This window comes from Suricata suricatta, chromosome 13 (assembly GCF_006229205.1).
Source record: "Suricata suricatta isolate VVHF042 chromosome 13, meerkat_22Aug2017_6uvM2_HiC, whole genome shotgun sequence".
Lineage (NCBI taxonomy): Eukaryota > Metazoa > Chordata > Mammalia > Carnivora > Herpestidae > Suricata > Suricata suricatta.
Window position 1 is genome coordinate 46,562,319 of NC_043712.1, and position 20,491 is coordinate 46,582,809.

A 20,491-nucleotide genomic window follows, 5' to 3' on the forward strand; every position below is an offset into this window, starting at 1 on the left:
TAGAGCAAAGGCAAGGCTCCATGCTGTCCTCTTCAAGGTGCATGGGTTATCTCATCATTAAGTTAAACGCTTAACTTAAATCTGAATTGCTTCCTTTGAGTGGAAGTAAGACATGTGTGGATTCCAGGCTCCTGGGAGGATGGTGTGCCTGGAAGAGGGGTGTCCAGAGCCTCATGCCATGTTTCTGAACCACTGAGACAGAGGACAGGGAGGAAGCTGTGCAGCCCTGGGATGTTGGTAGGGTCTCCTTATGGCCTCCAATACCCAGTTTTCCAGCCTGTCAGCACCCCCACCAGGACCTGGCGCCATCTTGTTCCTGATTTAATCCCCATGTTCTCCCCACATTCTACATTTGCCAGTCCCACATATTATTCCCACACACCAAACTTGGCACAATGGCTATGAGCCCACATAGAACAATCACACTCAGCAAATCTCTCTGAAATGCTACCCAGCTGACTGGCCTGCAACCCCAGGACAGCATGAGAAGTAGCACTTCTAAAGATTTACACAGAAGATCATAAAGAACTATTTGAGTGACTTATTACCACCCCCCTAAAAAAAACAGTACAGCAAATGATATGGACAGGAGGAGGGTGGATAGGCATGAAACAGGCAGAAGGAAAATTCAGCCCTCTGGTCACAAGCAACATGAGGCCAGGGTCAAAGGCATCAGTCAGAGTCATGATGGTCCATCTTTGCTTCCATGTGAGTGGGTGAGGGGACAGGGTAGGGCATTAGGGATAGAAGGACTGAGCAAGGAGTAAGTGATGCCCAAGGTTTAATAGCTGTTTGGGAGTTCTGCTAATTATGCCACATGCAAATTTATCACTTGAAAAATTATGAGCCTCTTTCAAACCTTAGAGTCACAGAATCCCCCTGGTATGCAAATCAGGGTTCCTGGGGGGAAATGTTAGGAGTTAGTAGTGTAAGTAAAGCAAGGCATTAGCTAATGAGGTAGCATGATGTGCACACACACTCAATTGGAAAGGCCCTGTCTCCAGAGGCTGGGCGGGAGTGACAATACCAGGAAGAATTTCAGATGCCAGTGTATACAGGTTGGGGAAGAACTTGGGGCAAACGGGCCCTTTAAGATAGGTTATACTTGGGAACCTTGTATGACTTTGTGATAAACCTCTATAGGTATAAGGGGCTCAACTCAGGATAGTGGTGGCTTCCACGAAATTCCTATATGCTTCATAGCTCAATTTGCTCTTCATTTCATGCTTCATTTTCTTAGTTTTGTATATATGCTTTTCTTTTCACTCCTTTCTTGAGGTTGATTTTACATACAACAGACTATGTATATTTAAAGTATACAATTTGATGTATTCAGAGAAGTTTCACACACACACAAAGTCAAGATACCAAGCATTCCTATCATTTCCAAAGTTTCCATTTTCCACTGAAAGCTCATGCTTAGCAATGAAGAGGGAAACATGTGTTTGAAAGGAGAAAATCTGTCCCATCAGGAGGAAAAAGAGGAAGGTTAGGAACAGAGGTTTAGAGGAAGTAAACTTTATATCCCCCTGGTTGGCATATAGTTGCCCCCATTGTACCTGGTATTTGAACTGCACACCAGGAATAGTGGTGGGTGGCAATGAATGCAGAGAAAACATTAAACACTGACATACTTCATTGTTACTTTCCGTGATTTTATGAAGGTTTTTGTGGAAGTTCTTTTGTTTTACACAGCCAACTTTATTACAAAGAAGCTCTGTTTTCCAGAGGTTAGAATTCAAAGAAGACAAAATTAATCACACCTTTGGGAAGGGAGTTAGCTTGTTCAAACCTCAGAGACCAGCCAGAATGTATAGTAATGAACAAAAAATACCTCAGAGGAAATTGACTTTGATGGCCTAGATGAGTAACAGGAGAGTAAATGCCATGTCTATTTTCCCCCAAAAAAGCAAGTTCTATTTACTGATCCTACTGTGTGCTTAGATTTTTATATATCTGACATTCTTTATTCTTTATAATAACCCTATGAGGGAAGCTTTATTTTCCCCACTTTGAGAGGTGGGGAAATGGAGGCTCAGAAAGTTCCCATAATGTATTCAAGCCCACAGAGCTGGTAAATAAGGGGTCAGGTCTGTCAGGTTATCCAGACTGGGACTGTCCCATTATCATCCTGCATTTGTGTCTCCTCCCAGATTATGAAGGATGTGGTTGACAATCTCTCCAACTACACCTGTCCAAGTCAGAGTAAATAGCTGTAATCATAGAAAAAGATTATGGAGAGAGGATTGATTCAAAACCTGCAGCAAATATTTATTAACTGTGTAACCATGGTAATGTACCACCCCTCCATTTTCTTATCTCTAAATCAAGGGGGTAGCTCTTTGAAAAGCAGTTTTGCAATATGTGTCAAGAGCCTTATACTTTGTGAAAAACTGCAAGACTATTGTAGCAACTAGAAACACCTTAAATATCTGACAACAGGGGCATCATTAAGTAAAGTGTAACATTGTTTCAGTGGAATAAGTTGCAGCTGTTAAAAGTGCTTATAAAGTTATTTTTGGGAGAATTTAGGGAAATGTTTTAATAATAAGTGAGAGGAAAGCTTATTTCAGAATTGTGTTATACCCACAAGAACTAAGCAAGGAAAAAGAAAGGAAATATTTCAAAATGTTAATAGTCATTGCTTCTGTGCAGTGTCATTTTTCATTTTCTTTATGCATCTCATTCCTTAAAATTTTGTGTACACATGGACTATAATCAGGAAAAAGTTGTTAAAAAATAAAAGAGTTAAATGACTCTGAAAGGACATCAAGATCCAAATTTCTGTCATTATGTGTATTTTTAACCCACCATGCATCACTGAGAAACATAGTACTTCCAGAAAGTGGAGATCCCATCACCTTGGGCCAGGATCTGCCACCCTTCTCAACTTGCAAAGAAAAGAAAGCAGTGCTGAGTTGTCCACCACGCACTGCACAAATCAGTCAGCAGTTTGGGTTCCATCTCCTTGTGCATACGGTTCCTGAAGCACTCTGGGTTTCTCTTCTGGTCTGTGAAGGAAGAGTAATACTCTCTACCCCACAGGACACTTGTGGGATTAGAAGTGACATATGTGAAGCTGCTTAATGCTTGTCACATAGTTGGGGCTCAATAAATGGTAGCCATTATGATTTTCTTGGCAATTTTGAGTGAATTTCCTATTCTTTATTTCTGTCTGTCTCTCCTCTAAGTATATACCTTATTATTTTGTTCCTTGGGATTAGGCTAATTCTCAGTATCTCTACAGGTATAAAAAAAAATTACACACATACACACAAATACAGCCTATAGATAGATACACACACACACACACACACACACACACACACACACACACACACACACTGTGCTAATATTTTAGTTTTCTCAACTGGCCAAATACATACAAATAGATATAAGTAATTCACCTCAGAAACTTCTCCATAAACAAAAGCAGACATTTACAAGATGGTTGAATTTGGGAATGATTGTTTTCATGAGCTACAGAGAATCCTCATTTCATAAGAATCCACTCTATAGATACTTTATAGTAAGCTCCTTACATAGATTTGAAATAATATTTGTTTTGCACACAATTTAGAAAAGATATCTGCTATACAACATATAATACACTTCTAAGTTATCCTCAACATGATCTTGGGAAGATGATAGCTACTGCAGATTCTGTACCCAGTTAATACTTTGGAAACTAAAATTGGAAAAATTGTGACTTACCTATAATAATGTATCAAGTTTATAATAAGTGAAGGCATTTGGAGTTTCATGTTCCTTGCCAAAGCCCTGTCTGAACAAGAAGAGAAAAATTACAGTAATTCTAAGTGAACAGAGACATCATAGAGTCCCTAAAAGAGCACCTTATCTATACCAGGAACTCAGCAATTGTGCTATATTGAAGTTGACTAGAGAATATTAAAAGGGAGAAGGAAATATCCTCCATCTTGAATTTTCCAAGAGATAACCCTGGATCCCTTCCTCAGCAAACTTGTTCAGACGACTTTTCTGTTTTCTCAGGGGTCTCCCTTTCATGTTAAAGGCGTTTTCTTCTTGTGGGAAAGTAAATAAAGGGAAGGCTTATCCTTCATTCTTTGCCATTTCTCATCCAAGGAAGTCCTTCTTTCCCATTTAAAATACCCAGATTGGACATTGAATCCCCAGGATTCTTAACTAGGCACACTTTAAGGGAGGAACATGTTTCTTGGATGAAAAATAAATTTTTGAGGCAATCATTAATATACTTGCTTTGTAGATGAGAATATTGAAGCCAGAATAAAGTATGACTTGTTCAAGGTGATAGGCCAGGGGTTCTTTTTTCCTTAAGTCATTAAATTCTTCTAAATTAAAAGGGGTGCATGAAATTATTATCCCATTGCCTTAGTCTTCTAATAATCCTCTACTGCACCTAACATTCAATTCTAGAGTCCATCTATTCTATATTCTGGCCTGACCCAGTTATGTCCAGAAGTGCTATTACACAGCATCGTTTCCTCAAATAAGCTATTTCCTGAGAAACTCTCCTTAATTATGGGATCCTCTCCAGACCCTGAGGCATCTTTTCCTTGATAACACAGGTCTGGGGTGTCAGTTATCCAAATTCATTTTCCTTCTCCTATACTATTAATGTAGACTTCCCTCAAGCGCTCATCCCATTTCAGAACCACCTCCCTCCTTCAGAGAAGCAAACTTGTTGATGGTTGTTCCCAAAACACTCTCTTGACTTGGAACCGTCATTTTTTTGGACCTACAGCTTAAAGCCAAGCAGCTGACATACAGTCTGTATTAACTTACTCTTTGGCAAAGTTATGAATGATGTTTTTCAGAAACATAACTCTTATTTGCCTAATAAATTCATATGTTTAATTAATTATAATGGCTAATGTATGCACATAGTACAAAATTCAAACATTACAAGTTGCAGAACGTGAAAAAGAAAGTCCCATGGCCATCCCTTTTCCTCATTTTCTCTCCCAACAGTTAACAGACTTTTCTATATCTTTCCAGAGATATTCTATGTATATTTTACTTTTTACCTCAAACTGTATTTTGAACAATTGTTTAATAACAATGCTAATATTAAAATGGTAAAGATATATATGCTTTTAAAAACAGCTTTCATGTGTGTCTCACTTGATATAATAACCTCATGAAGTATAACAAATAGAGCAAGAATGAGCTCATTTTAAAGATATGGACATTGAAGCTAAAAATAGTCTCAAAGGAGTTCATAGTCAAACAGCGGTTCACTAGCTACATCAGGACTGTCATTTGGTTCCAATTCAGAGCTATTTCTCCAACACCTTTTATTTTTCCAATAAATGTTATCATATGATATGTTTGCACACAATGCATATCCTATCTTGCCAATCCTGCAGTGCCTTGTCAGAATCAGGAGCTAATTTCAGAATACTACCTTCTTAAATATCTTTCTATTTAATTCTGGTGATGTGTTAAATTAATAGTCACATCTAGAATTACTGTTCTTTGATTTGTAGGGTTACTGGTGTAGCACTGTTGCAAAGCTTTCTTTAATTTAAATAAAATAGTCAGATGCTCCTGCGGAGTCATGATCTCCACCTGGCTGGGTTATCTGGGCTGATGAAATGCTTCTTTAAGTCCTACTTGGCCCATCCCTTTCTTCTAATAACAGATATTCTAAATCTTCACCACTCTCACTTCCTTTTTTTATAAATAGATATATAAATTTATATAATAATATAATAATAAGTTAATACAAATTTTTATTTAAATTCAAGTTAGCATACAGTGTTTTATTAGTTTCAGGTGTACAATTTAGTGATTCATCACTTTTATTCAAGTGCCCTCCTTAATCCCTATCACCCATTTAACCCATCCCCCACCCAATTCTTCTCTGGTAACCATTAGTTTGTTCTCTATAGTTAAGGGTATGTTTTTGGTTTTTCTATTTTGTTTTGCTTCTTAAATTCTACATATGAGTGAAATCAATGGTATTTGTATTTCTCTGATTGACTTATTTTGCTTAGAATAATACTCTTAGCTCCATCCACATTGTTGTAAATGGCAAGATTTCATTCTTTTTGATGGCTGAGTAATATCCCATTATATATATTCCAATATATAATTCAATTATATATGTATATATATAATACACACACACACCACATCTTCTTTATCCATTCATCAGTCAATGGACATTTGGGCTCTTTCCATAATTGGCCATAGTAGATGATACTGTTATAAACATCAGGGTGCATGTATCCCTTCAAATTATTATTTTTGTATGCTTTGAATATAATACCTGGTAGTGCAATTGCTGAGTTGTAGGGTAGTTCAATGTTTAATTTTTTGAGGAATCTCCATACTGTTCTCCAGAGTGACTGCACCAGTTTGCATTCCTACCAAGAGTGTAAGAGGGTTTCCTTTTCTCTGCATCCTCACCAACACCTGTTGTTTCTTAATTTTAGCCATTCTGACAGGTATGAGTTGATATCTCATTGTAGTTTTCATTCGGATTTCCTTGATGATGATTGATGTTGAACATTTTTCATATGTCTGTTTGCCATCTGTATATCTTCTTTGGAAAAATGTCCATTCATGTGTTCTGCACACTTTTAAGTGAATTATTTGATTTTTGGGTTTTGAGTTTTATAAGGTCTTTATATATTTTGGATACTAACCCTTTATCAGATATGGCATTCACTCTCACTTCCTAATCCACCATCTTATGCTCACTGCAAACAAGCCATTTGCTTTGTTCATGAAAGGAAGTGCTTCAATTTCCTCCCTGCCTTGACCTTTTCTTCTTTCTCAAATCTAGCTGTGTCTTCTGCATCAAAATTTATGACCTCTCTGCGTCTTGTATTCCATTTTTCCCTGACTTTTTAAACACCTCAGGTCCTCAGAAATACCTTATCTAGCCTGGGTCCTCAGCTTCCCTTTTTTTTCTCTTCTAACTGTCCTTCCCTTCACCTGGCACCGTTCCTTGTGTGTGGCCAAGCCTCCCCCCTGCCTCCCCCCTGCCTCCATTGCTGTGAACTGTGACCACTAAGCTGGGAAAGCAGTCTACACAGTGTCCCACTTCCTTACCATCCCACTCCTGGTTTTCCTTCTGACAATCTGAGCAGCCCTTCCCAGCCTCCTCTGAAGGCTCACCATCCAGGAGTTTATTTCTCCAGCTTCTCACCATACTTCCCAGTCAATTATCTTCCGTGTTCTTGTGCCTTTCCACATGCTCTCACCTTTGTTTGGAACATCTTGCTCCTCCTTTTACATCTTTTAAACTGCTGCACCTTTTGCCAAGGCTAGGGTCAGCTGTCAGCATCCATGCAGCCTCTGCCTGAGCCACCAGAAAGTTGGTTCCTTTTTCACTTTCCTGTGTCATCCTCTGCTTCCTTTTGCTCTTCCACACACATTACATGCAATGCCACATTTGATACCTATAACAGTTCTTTGAGGCATCTCTATCTTATTTACACAGACGAGAAAACAGACCCAGATGCGTCAAGTAACTTTGTTCAAAGTCATAGGAGCATTAGATGAAAAGTACAGGGTTGAATCCATGCAGCCCTACACTAGAATCATTATGTTTAACACCCTCCCCCACCTCCATGCTCCACCATCAGCCTCTGAGTTTGTCAAATGAATTAACGAGTGTTAGTTTTTTTCTTAAAAAGTGTATCAACATTAAACAAGTTTAAATTTCATAGCATAGATTTTCAAAACTGCCAAGGCAACGCTGATCTAAATAAGGCCATGACATTTTCAAGGAATAATAATAATGATATGTAGGGGCACCTGGGTGGCTCAGTGGGTTGTCTGATTTTTTATTTTGGCTCAGGTCATGATCTCACTGTTGGTGAGTTCAAGTCCCGCACCGGGCTCTGCACTGTCAGCGTGGAGCCTGCTTGGGACTTTCTCTCTCCTTTTCTCTCTCTGCCCCTCCCCTGCTCCCTCACTCTCAAAATAAATAAACTTTAAAAAACAGATAGGGACACCTGGTTGGCTCAGTCAGTTAAGCACCCGACTTTGGCTCAGGTCATGATCTCACGGTTTGTGGGTTTGAGCCCCGCATTGAGCTTTATGCAGACAGCTCAGAGCCTAGAGCCTGTTTCAAATTCTGTGTCTCCCTCTCTCTCTGCCCCTCCCCCACTCATGCTCTGTTTCTCTCTGTATCAATAATAAGTAAGTATAAAAAATTTTTTAAAGATAATATGTAACAAGTTTAGGATTTAAAAAGCTCTTTGGCATATATCATCTCATTTTATCAACTTATGAAATATATTATGATTCCATTTTACACGTGGTCTATCTGAAGCCAGAATAACCAGCATCAGGTTATATTTTATGTCTTCTGAACTACTGGCCTTCAAGCCTGCATTGATATGGAAGAGGAAATTAGGAGTATGTAGGCTCCTTACAAGAAAAAGTAGGAAAGTTTTACACTATTATTAACTACTTATTTATGCAAGATTTCTATTGGAGTAGGGGATCAATTTCTAGAACAAAAGGGCCACACCCAGGGATGCCATAATCTTTTGGGAGTCCACTGCAAGTGTCAGAGTTAGGTTATACCTGTTTAAAACCTGTTCTTGGAAAAAGTCAACCTCCATGTCTGTATACAATTCATCAGGGGATGTTTTAATATGTTTCCTTCACCCATTTCCTTAAACAACAGTCCAGTATGTTATCTAAGAGTTTAATGAGTTCTTTTTTTTTAATGTTTACTTAGAGAGACACATTTTGCAGTTGGGGAAGGGGCAGAAAGAGAGGGAGACACAGTATACGAAGCAGGCTCCAGCCTCTGAGCTGTCAACACAGAGCCCGACGTGGGGCTCGAACTCATGAGCCATGAGATCATGACCTGCACTGAAGTCAGACCCGTAACAGACTTAGCCACCCAGGAACCCCTCCATACTTGAGTTTTAGAAGAATTTACGAATCCCCTGAAAGTTACATTCAGAAATACATGTACAAATTAACTCACTAGTTTATTTTTTTTAAGTTTATTTATTTATTTTGAGAGACATAGAGAGAGCATGAGTGGGATGGGGCAGAGAGAGGGGGAAATTTTTAAGCAGGCTCCACACGGTCAGCCCAGAGCCCAATGTGGTGCTTGAACTCACAAGACTGTGAGATCATGATCTGAGCTGACATCAAGAATCAGACGCTTAAGTGACTGAGTCACTCAGATGCCCCATGAACACATTAGTTTTAAAAAGTACTGCAGGGGCACCTGGGTGGCTCAGTCGGTTGAGCCTCTGACTTCAGCTCAGGTCAGATCTGACGTTCGTGGGTTTGAGCCCCACGTCAGGCTCTGTGCTGACAGCTAGCTCAGAGCCTGGAGCCTGCTTCAGAGTCTGTGCCTCCCTCTCTCTCTGACCCTCCCCCTCTCATGCTCTGTCTCTCTCTGTATCAAAAATAAATAAAAAACATTTTTTAAAAAAATTTAAAAAGCACTGCATATTTTATTTTTTGAGGAGAGGGTCTATAGCCTTTAACAGATTCTCAAAGGCCTACTTCCCCTGCGTCAAGATTAAGAACAATTTTTTTGGTGGTGGAAGCTAATTTTGATATTGATCTAACAGCCAGATACATTATAAGGGAAATCAGTTCCTCCTTCCCATTACCACAACTACTATTTTTCCCTTCCCTATCATACAATACCTTAAGCTATATTAAAATAATTTTATGGGTTTTTTTTTTTAGAATTTTATGTACTTAGCCACAGTTTGAATTTTCCACACCAATATTGCCCAGATAACTGATAGGTGCCTGGAAGAAAATATAGAAAGCACAGTAATGCATTTCTATAACAGATTAACATTCCGTAAGTGTTTTAACTGGCATCATTTTATTTTTTTAAGTAATCTCTAAGCTCAATGTGGGACTTGAACTCATGATCCAGAGATCAATACTCACATATGCTACCATCAGAGCCAGCCAGATGCCCCTCAGTTGGCATTCATGTTTTACCTAAGCTAAAAGAAACAGAAAGTATTCTGGGAACTTCAGGAAAAGTCATGTAGGGATTGAAACATAAGTAGAACTGGATTTAAGTAAAGCTGGATTATGTAGTAGGGACATTTGGCATGTGCTTTAAAGGCACCAGCAAAGCCTGAGCAATCCAATTTTTAAAAATAATATATATTACAAAATATATTAGCCACAGGGAAAAGTAATTAACCACAGGTAAAATTAGAACCTTTCTGGATTTTCTTTTGCTTGCTATATGTGCCGCACTGTTCTAAATGCTTATATGTTCGTCAGTTCATTTAAAACTCACAACAGCCCTATGAAGAAGGGACCACTGTTAGTCTCAGATTTATAACTAGGATAATTGTAAGGTTTTTCCAGTAGGAAGGAGAGTCGGGGGCGGGAGAGGACAGGACCCAGGACACTGCGTGAGCCTAGTCTGTGAATCACTAAGCAACTCTGTTTCTAGAGCTCTGAGCACTTATTCAAGTCTAGGAGTAATTATTTATTTAGAACTGAGTCGAACAGACCAGTGACTCCCTCGCCAGTTTCCTATCGGCTTGTTGGCAAAAATCTTCAACACCCCTATTAAATAGACCTCATCTTCTCCTTCTCGGAGCCAACCCTTATACAAGGCACTAGTACCAGGCATTGCACAAGTCTCGGAAAAAAGGATTCGCCGTCCGCATCCACTCTACATGTGTGTATGTAGTGAGGATGGGCTGCTGGTCCGTCGGCCAACTTTCCGCAATGAATGTTTGGGCTAGGATTTCTGGCATAATGGACCCAGCACTCAAAACCCAGGTATTGGGTGGTGGAGGGGCTAGAGGTATCTAAACGTAGGGAGCCTCCGGGCGCCTGGGGAGGGGAGGAGGCTCAGTCAGTTAAGCGGGGTCCGACTGGGCTAAGGTCATGATCTCATAGTTCGTGGGTTCGAGCCTGCTTCGTATTCTGTGTCTCCTCTCTCTCTGCCACTCCCCCAACTCTTTCTCAAAAACAAATAAACATTTTTTAAAAATTAAATACGTAAATAAAAGTAGGGAAGCCATGTAGTGGTACCAGCGATACCAATCCTGGGCAGGATTCTTGCTGCCAAAAGAGTTAGCTGTTTCTGATTAAAAGAGGAAGCAGTACTTTGCCTACGACATCAAACACCCTGGTTCGAACTTGGCAGTTAGGAATCCTGTGCGGCTTTCAAATGCGAGGCGTTGTACTGGGGAGGAAGGGAAAGAGGAGACAAATCTCGCTTTAATCGCGTGAACTCGCTCAGAGACCGCGTGCGCCTCCATTGGGGGCAGGGGGAGCGCAGCACCCAAGAGGAGGGCGGGGGACGCGGCGGGAGGAGGGTGGTAGCAGGGGAGGAGCCCAGGGCTCCCTCCCCCTAGGCTTCGTCCATTTCCTCGCGCCCGTTTCCCCCGGCCCGCGGAAGACCCCTAGAAGGCAGAGGCCCCGCGTGGGGCGACTTAACAGGGTGTCACACTGGCAGTGAGTTCAGAGCGACGGCGCTCCCCGGGATAGAGACGCCCGCAGGAGGAGGGGGAGGGCAGAGTCTGGGGGCCGCTTCCGCCGGCCGGGAGGTGGAGAGGAGGGGCGGGCAAGTCACGGGAGGCTGGGGCGCGCAGCCCGGCGCCCGACCTCTGCAGACGAAGGGAGGGAGCCGGGGGGCGAGCTCTGGGAAGCAGCATGGAGCCCTCGGCCGACCGGCTCGCGACCGCGGCTGCTCGGGGCCGCGCCGAAGAGGTGCGGGCGCTGCTCGAGGCGGGAGTGCCGCCCAATGCGCGCAACCGCCTAGGTCGGAGCCCGATTCAGGTGGGTGAGCCGACTCCCGCCTGCAGCGGGAGGAGGGGGTGGCGGGCGGCTCCGGAGCACAAGGTTTGCCGGAGAGTTGGTACCCGGTGAGCGCGGCGAGTCTCGGGTGAGGGAAGACTCCCTGGTGAGTTCTCCCGAGGAGTTTGGAGGGGGAGCCGCCCCCGGTCCAAGTCCTGGGGGCTTAGGAAGCCGCGGGAGGAATGAAGAGACTTGTGGGGGTGCTGATCTGTGTAACGTCGTAGAGATCTGGAGGGGAGAGTCTATTTGTTTTAATATAGCCCGAGGTATGTTTTTTATCAGCTATACAGTTACGAACGTTTGGGGTAAAAAGCAAGGTTTTAAAGAAATGTAAGGTTTGTTGGGCCCACTTAGCTCGGAACTCACAGACTCTGAAGGGAGCTGGCCATCTTCCTTGCTACGGTGGGGGGACATTGCAGTGTAAACCTCTGCTGTTTAAGTTGAATAAATATCAACTGAAATTATTCAGGAGCAACTATATATTGTGTGTCTTTTTATTTTAACCAAGTAAGGAAAATATATGCTTGTAAGAATTTAGAAAATACAGACATATATGAAGAAAAGCATTAGTGTGATCTTGCCTGACATGTTGCCAATTTAGTTACCCTTTTGAGGGTATCTCCTATTATTTTTGTTATTTTTTAACTTTATTTGCTATAGATTAACTTACTTGGGACAGAGTTTTAAATTCCTCATTGTTCAAAAATGTCGTTTCTCCCCTTGGCCAGTTGGAGGGGGGGGGAGTGTTTGTCTTTTTTGTTTGCCTTCATTAACTTCCTAAATCCAGGCGGAAAAAAAAAAACCCCAAAAAACAAAAAACGATTTCTTCCAGGCAGTCTCCACCCTAGTTTTAGACCCAGTATCGACAATGATTTCTGATTCTGGAAAATAAAATGTATATGAAACTAAGGCTCAGGGCACAAAATCCAGCATAATGAGACAAAGGCAAGTAACTGTATTTGCAGTTTCACAGATTGCAGGAGTCCATCCTCCTTTCCTGAAACTGTTAACGTAGGACAAATTTTATACACTTTAAAATACAGACACAAAAATAAGGGGTGCCTGGGTGGCTCGGGTCTGTTAAGCCTCCTCTTGACTTTGGCTCATCTGGCTGTGTGCTGACTGCAGGAGCCTGGACCCTACTTCCAGTTCTGTGTCTCATTCTCTCTTTCTGTCTCTCTGTCTCTCTCTCATAAATAAACATTCAAAAATGTTTAAAAAAAAATAAAATACAGATACAAAAATAAAACCAAAATGCCTTAAAATTTGAGATTATGTGGGATTTGTATTGTGGAAAGATTTTGAGAGTACATAGTTTTGTGAAAGTAGAAGAAAAGCACGAGTCCTTTAAAAATAATGCATGCATGATTCCTAATTTGATATCTCTAAAATTTTGCCTGGAGACTTCATTGGCCTTAAAGTTCTGAAATATGTTAGAAGAGACGTCGTTTGTTTAAATACTAAAAGAAAAAAATTGGATAGTTTTAGCAATTCTAGTTTAAAGGGAGGATAAAAACATAGAGAAAGGGGGGCATGATTTTGGTTTAGAACCCTAACCAAACTTGTGTTTAATATAGAACTCTTTGGTTTATAGAAAATTTTAATTAAAGTTCATGTCTTATCAAGTGGATTTAACACCCTACAAATATTCATTTAATTGATTTTTTTCTTTTTGCTTTGGATTGCTATTTAAATATTTAAATGTTAGGTTTCCTTTCATACTTTAAAATAATGAAAACATTTAAAATCAATTAAATGAAAAGCACTTCACTGGATAAACAGAATGTTTCATCTGTTATATTTTCACTTGCATCATATACAGACATGGAGATTGATGTCTTCCCAAAACAAGTTTTAGACGTGTGTTTCCTCGCTCTGGCGCTTGCAGTAGAGCTCCCAGAAGATTCTGGGTTTTGGGTGTGGCCCCTTTGTTCTGGAAGTTGACCCTATAATCTATTAGAAGTCTTGCATAAATCAGCAGTTAACAGTGTGAGAGCTTTTCCAGATTTTCTTTTAAAACAGTGCATTGTTCTAGTGCACTGCAAGGTTTTTTTCTTTGTGTAGCTGTAATTTGCTTCACTTATATATTCTACCTTTTTGAAAATCAGTTTCACTTTCTCTAGGACAAGAATCAACCACCACAGTATAACTCATTATGGTTCCTTGGTTTAGAGAAATTAAATAATTCATGTTTAATATACAATGTAACTAAAAATAAGTAATTCCTCCTTATAAGTCACTGTTGTGTAGCTAGTATAAATAATAGTTACCCTAAAAAATAATTATCTATCACTGCCATCCACCATACAGCACTCAAATTGTAAGATTGCTGTGATTGTGGATACTATTTGAAAATTCCTCTTTGGTGATGACTTTGTTTCAAAGATGATTTATGAAGCAAATGACGGGAGCACTTCCTATTTAATGAATTCTCAGAGTGTAAACTTGGAAAGCTACTTAATTCCCTATTTCTGCTGTAACAAATCACCACAAATTTAGTGGCTCAAACTAACATAAATTTATTATCTTATATTTCTGGAGGTCAGACATCTAAAATGGGTCCATAGGGCTGCATTGCTTTTGGAAGTTCTAGGGGAGAATCTGTTTCCTTGCCTTTTGCAACTTCCAATGACCATCAACATTCCTTGGCTCACGGCCCTGCATCTCTTCTCTGACCTCCATTCTTAGCTCTATCCTCTGTGACCTTCTTGTAAGGAAACTTATGATTACCTTTGGACCCATCCTGAGAATCCAGGTTAATCTCCCTCAGAACTCTTAATTTAATCACATCTGAAAAGTCTCTTTTGCCATGTCAGGTAATATATTCACAGCCTTCAAGTGGACATCTTTGGGAGGCATTATCTAGCTTATCACCGGAAGGAATTTGGGGGTTGGTTAGACAAGTCTCATTTTATGATTAAAGAAAGTGAATTTTAACATTCTGGGAGGCTGACTAGATTAAAAGTTTTACAAGAATTAAAGGTTTGTTGTTTTCATTTTAGCTTTTTTAACAGTTACCTTGGATATACAGCAGAAAACCATATAAAATCTCTGGGCCTTACATAATTCAGTACCAAAAGAGGGGAGGGGGGTAGGATACAAGAAGTTAGGTAGGCTGTTGTTAAGCCAGTTTGTCCCTTACCATTTTGCTGTTGTCTGTGCCTCTGGCAGTGCTGTGTGTGTGGCTGGAACCCCACAGAAGCTTGGAGAATATAATGGAATTCCATGTGTACAGAAAAATGGAATGAGTACACTGGAGAACTAGCTAAGGGAGTTGGTAACAGAAAGCAAATAGTAGCTAGACGCCTGTAGCTTGTACCAGCGTCTGCACGGGGAGGGGCTTTAAGAATAGTTTCTTTTAATGAATCCTGCTCCTGCCACCTGTCACCACCCTGACCACTCTGCTCCCTCCGGCAGGTCATGATGATGGGCAGCGCCCGCGTGGCCGAGCTGCTGCTCCTCCACGGCGCGGACCCCAACTGCGCCGATCCCGCCACCCTCACCCGACCTGTGCACGACGCCGCCCGGGAGGGCTTCCTGGACACGCTGGTGGTGCTGCACCGGGCCGGGGCGAGGCTGGATGTGCGCGATGCCTGGGGCCGCCTGCCCGTGGACCTGGCTGAGGAGCGGGGCCACCGCCACGTCGCCCGGTACCTTCGCGCAGCCATGGGGGGCACCGGAAGTGGTAGCCACACCCCTATTGATGGTGTGGAAGGTCCCGCAGGTGAGGTGTAAGATTTATGAAATGGACCGCAAAGAGCTTCAGCATTCCACTGCACTCCTTTTTCAGAAGAGAAAGTTGGCACCGGGAGAGCAGGGTCTCGGATCCGGATCTCGTGTCAGCTCTCACTCTGCCACCCTGTATAACAACCCGTGTCCCAGTCGTGCTGCCTGGCCAGGGCTGTGGACAGGAATAGTCTAGAAGGATTTCTGTACTTTAAAGTCCGTCGCATAAACCTTACCGTATCTCCGGCCCCAAACACTCACCTTCCCCACAGCTCAAGGCCTTGACTAAGGAGCTTTGATGACTCTGGGGGCTAGAGGTCTAGGAGTTCCCATCCCCCTCCCCACCCCTTCCTACAAACTAGTTGGCAGCCGCACCCATTCAACTGCCCTGTTTCCACATTAGCTTAGGTAGCTGGACCAACCCCGTTATTTCCACAACCATTTGTGCGAGGCATCATCTGGCAGAAATCTATCACTCCCGGCTCTGTTGTAAAATTCAACTAAATCTGACCCCCAGCTCTCTGCGGTGTTGTTTTCGGGAGCTGTCCAAGGGAGAGAGACCTCTTCAACCCTGGCAGTCTGCACAGGGGGATTTGCTGCACTCTCTAAGAAACAAAGACCCTCGATTAAGCTTTTCATTCTCAGGTCTTTTCTTGTTTGCAAGAGAGATTGCTCAGAGAGGGAGATGGCTAGATGGTCGTCCTTGCCTTCTCCTTCTATAACCACCAGGCTTTCTTCTCTCCCGGCCCCATTTCTCCATCTCCAGCCCAGCCTACTTGAAGTACCAATTTTGCTGATTTCTTTTCCTGAAGAACCATTATATATACACATGGCATTAACACGATTGTTTAAGGTAAACCATGACTTTGAAGATACTGATATCTATTCTATTTTGGCTCAGAATTGGGGCACCTGAAAGGACCTAGAGGACAGGCTCCCTCTGGGTCCTAGACCAGCGATGCCCCGAATGTTGTGCCTTTGACAGGAAGCAAGATCTCTTTTAGCCTGCCCACCCTTTCTCTCCTCCAGTTGAAGCTTGCATCCGGACACCACTTAGGTCGAGGGACCAATCGTAGGGCTGTGCGGCGCTGAAGAGGAAAAGGATTGGATGATTGAATTGGGTCACAGATAAATAAATATTACAACCCTTTATAAGCAAAACTAAGATATTTGACCCTAACACACAAATCCATCTGCCCCTCCTCTCCCTCCCTTCTCTTTATCCTACTACGCGCGCCGCGACCTACTCCATTTTTGATGGGGCCCAAAAGTGAATGAGACAAAACAGGAGACCGCCTTCAGAGAGCTTACATTCTGAGAAACAGACTTTAAACAATAAGCAGTATGTTTTCAAAGAGTTAGTTTGTAAAACCAATGTGATGGGTAAGAGTAAAGTATGAATAGGAAGAGAGAACTAGAGTGGTCAGAGAGCCTAACCAATGAGAAGCGATGAGCCACTGGAGGCAGACACTCTCGAGTTACGGAGACCGAAGACTGGGGCAGGAGCCAATGTGGCGGGTTAGGAGGACAGAAAGGCGGGCGCTGGAGCGCGGACACAAGGAGATCAGAGAGGAGGGCAAAGGCCAGATGACACACCAGCACGTAGGTCAAAGAAAGGATGTTAGGTTGAAACGTGGATTTTGTTTGAGAGACTTTAGGAAGCCATTAGCAGGTTTGGGAGAGGGAACCTGGGGAGAAAGAGGACAGGTCTGGAACCGAAGGTTTCTATACTGGCCCGCCGCTCCTGAGCTTCGGGTGCCCTCAGCTCACGCGTGTTCGCTGAGTGGCCTGCAGATGCGCTAAGAGCGAGGCGGTATTTTCAAGGCCTGCGCCAGGCGCTGTGTGCTGCACGTCCGCAGCACGCGTTATACACCGGGACTTTCCCGTCGCAAGCCTACTGCGAGGCGGCGAGGCGGAGTGGAGCTCTCTCTGCCCTCGCCTGGCGGGCCCGGAGCTGCTGGCGAGCCCGGCCAGCCGCGCAGTGGACGCTATGCGTATCAGCCAGCGAGGCCAGGGAGTGCACCTGCTGGCAGGGTCCGGCCTTGATGCACAGACCCTGTGCTGAGGGTTGGATATTGAGAGGAGGTGTACGTGCCAGGGAAGCCGTTCGAAAATCTTGTCCATAAATGTCTGAATACCAAGCAGGAGATTTCAAGAGAGGAAGGCGGGATCTGTCGCACATCCTTGACTTACGGTTTCTAATGTCTTTTTTTCTTTCTACCGCCTGCAGACAGCTGGACTTAAAGAATCATTGAGATCTGAAGACACTTCAATATGGTTTTGCGCTTCACTCAGCCAAGAGGAAAACCCCCACTCCACCCAACTCTTCCCTGCTTTCTTAGTTGCCATATATCAAATAGTGCTTTTTAAATCTGCCTTCCCCTTTCGCTAAATTTCCATTTGTATTTCCATTTATACATTGTTATAAAAGATGAAAAAGCAATATGGTTTCTGCCTTCTTATTATTGGCTTAGAGTTTTCTGGAGCAAATTCTCAGGCCCTGAAAACACGTCTATACAGGCACTTCCTCTTTCCAGCCTGGCACCTCAAAGGGCACTTTTGTTTTTATAGATACTTAGTGAACTAAGGATAGAAAACGTAAATGGGGTACATGGCCTTTCTTGTGTCAAACTGCCATTAAGTGGCACTGCCAAAACTCATTTTTTAAAGTATTCTTTTGTTTACTCATTTATTCAATCAATATTTACTGAGTACCTATTATGGTGTCTTGCCATGGGTATGGGAGGTGGAGATAGACATCAACTAATGAACACACAAACGCATGACTAAAAATTTTAATGCCAATTTCACTGACTAGAAAGTAGTCTTGTTTACAGAAGATAAATGTACATTGTACAGCATGAATTGTAAGACATCCGAATTTTAGATAATGTCAAAATCTGGGTCTTAAGATCAGTGAAATGGGGTAAAAAGTGATTAACAGAAACTCCAGGGAGATGCCAGATTGACAGACTCATGGTTAGCTTTCCATTACTTATCTGGCTGCAGGAGCTGAGCCCCTCAAGGTTTGGGGATTTTGCCCAAATCCTTAAAACAAGCAGGTGACTGAGCCAGCAAAGTGGGGTCCACAACCACATGCAGTCTGTTGGGGCCTGACTGAACTGCCCCCAACCATGCCTTGCACAGCTTTCTGAAACTTCCCCACAGTGGTTCCAGAGGGCTGTGAAGTAGCTACTGACTGCCACTCAAACCAAAAGCAACTCCAGCTTCTCTGCCATAGCAGCAAGAGGAATGTGACTCCAAGTTCAACAGAGGCCAGGAGGCCATGCTGCCTCCTCTGCATTAGGAGTCTCATACCTTCGTTACTTATTTTTCTGAGGTGCAATTCATATAACAAAATTAATTTTATTTTGAGAGAGTGTGCACAGAAGAGAGAAGGGAGAGAGGGAGAGAGGGAGAGAGGGAGAGAGGAAGAGAGGGAGAGGGAGGGGGAGGGAGAGAGAGAGAGAGAGAGAGAGAGATCGATCAGGACCTGAGCTGATATCAAGAGTTGGATGTTCAACTGACTAAGCCACCCAGGCACCCCAAAATTAACAATTTTAAACTGTACAATTAGGTGGTATTTAGTAAACTCACAATGTTGTGCAACCACCACCATTTATCTAATTCAAAAACATTTCCATCACCTCTAAAGGAGACCCTGTATCTATTAGGCATACTCATTAAATCCCCCATCCCCAGGCCCTGGTAACCACTAATCTCCTTTTGTCTATGAATTTACCTATTCTGGACATTTCATATAAGTGAAAGCATACAATACGTTGTGTGGTTCATCCATGTTGTAGCACATACCAGTACTTCATTCATTTTTATGGCTGAATAGTATTCCACAGCTTATGCCATCTCATAATGGATGTTTGGGTTGTTTCCACCTTTTAGCTATTGCAACTAGTGCTACATTCATATATAAGTGTTTGAATACTTGTTTTCCATTATTTTGGGCATATACCTAGGAGTGGAACTACTGGATCATATAATTCTATGTTTAATTTTTTGAGGAACTGTCAAACTGTTTCCCACAGTAGCTGCACCATTAAACATTCCCACAACAATATACAAGGGTTCTAATATCTCCATATCCTCAATAACACTTGTCGTTTTGGGTTTTTTTTAGAAGCCATCTAGTGGGTATGAAGTGGTATCTAATTACAGATTTCATTTGCATTTCCTTAATGACTACAGATGTGTTTGTTGGTCATTTGCATATTTTCTTAGGAGAAATGTCTATTCAAGTCCTTTGCCCATTTTTGAATTTTTTATTTTTGTTAAGTTCTAGGAGTTCTTTGTATATTATGAATATAGGCCTTTATCAAATATATCATTTATAAATATTTTTTTTCATTATGTGCTGTCATTTTCATTTTCTTGTGTCTTTTGATTCACAAAAGACTTTAATTTTGTTTAAGTGTAGTCAATTTTGTTTTTCTTTTGTTGTGCTTTTAGTGCCATATCTAGGAATCCATGGACATAAGAATTTACCTCTATGTTTTCTTCTATGACTTTTACAGCTTTATATCTTGCACTTAGGTCTTTGATCCATTTTTGTTTTTTGTTTTTTTTCTGTTGGGTGTTTTGTTGTTGTTTGCATATAGTATAAGGTAGAACTCTAACTTCATTCTTTTTTGTATGGATATCCAATTGTCCTAGCATCATTTGTTAAAGAGGCTACTCTTTGCTAACTGGATCATCTGGGATCCTTGCCAATAATCAATTGACTATAGAGATACTGGTTTATTTCTAGATATTCAATTCTATTCCATTGAGATATATGTCTACCTTTATGTCACTATAGTCACTACACTATTTTGATTACTGTACCTTTGTATTACTTGTTTCAAAGTTGGAAATGTGAGTACTCTTTGTTCTTTTTCAGAAGTATTTTAATGTTTAGAGCGTGTGTCTGGGGTCCATTGCAATTCCATATACATTAATGGATCAGCTCTTCCATTTCAACCAAAAAAAAAAAAAA

At 41.8% G+C, this 20,491-nt stretch overlaps 1 protein-coding gene across 7 annotated transcripts in view; it reads left to right on the forward strand.

Moving 5' to 3' along the window:
- Window positions 1-17,944, forward strand: part of LOC115277093 (cyclin-dependent kinase inhibitor 2A-like) — a 31,043-nt gene extending 13,099 nt beyond the window's left edge. For 2 of the 7 annotated variants that reach the window (XM_029921205.1, XM_029921206.1), the window contains exons 2-3: window positions 15,193-15,425; window positions 17,732-17,944. In XM_029921205.1, coding sequence (XP_029777065.1) covers window positions 15,193-15,425; window positions 17,732-17,756 — 258 coding nt within the window. In that variant the 3' untranslated portion in view covers window positions 17,757-17,944. The other 5 variants (XM_029921203.1, XM_029921207.1, XM_029921208.1 and 2 more) reach the window with 4 other exon arrangements.
- Window positions 17,945-20,491: the final 2,547 nt, after the last annotated feature.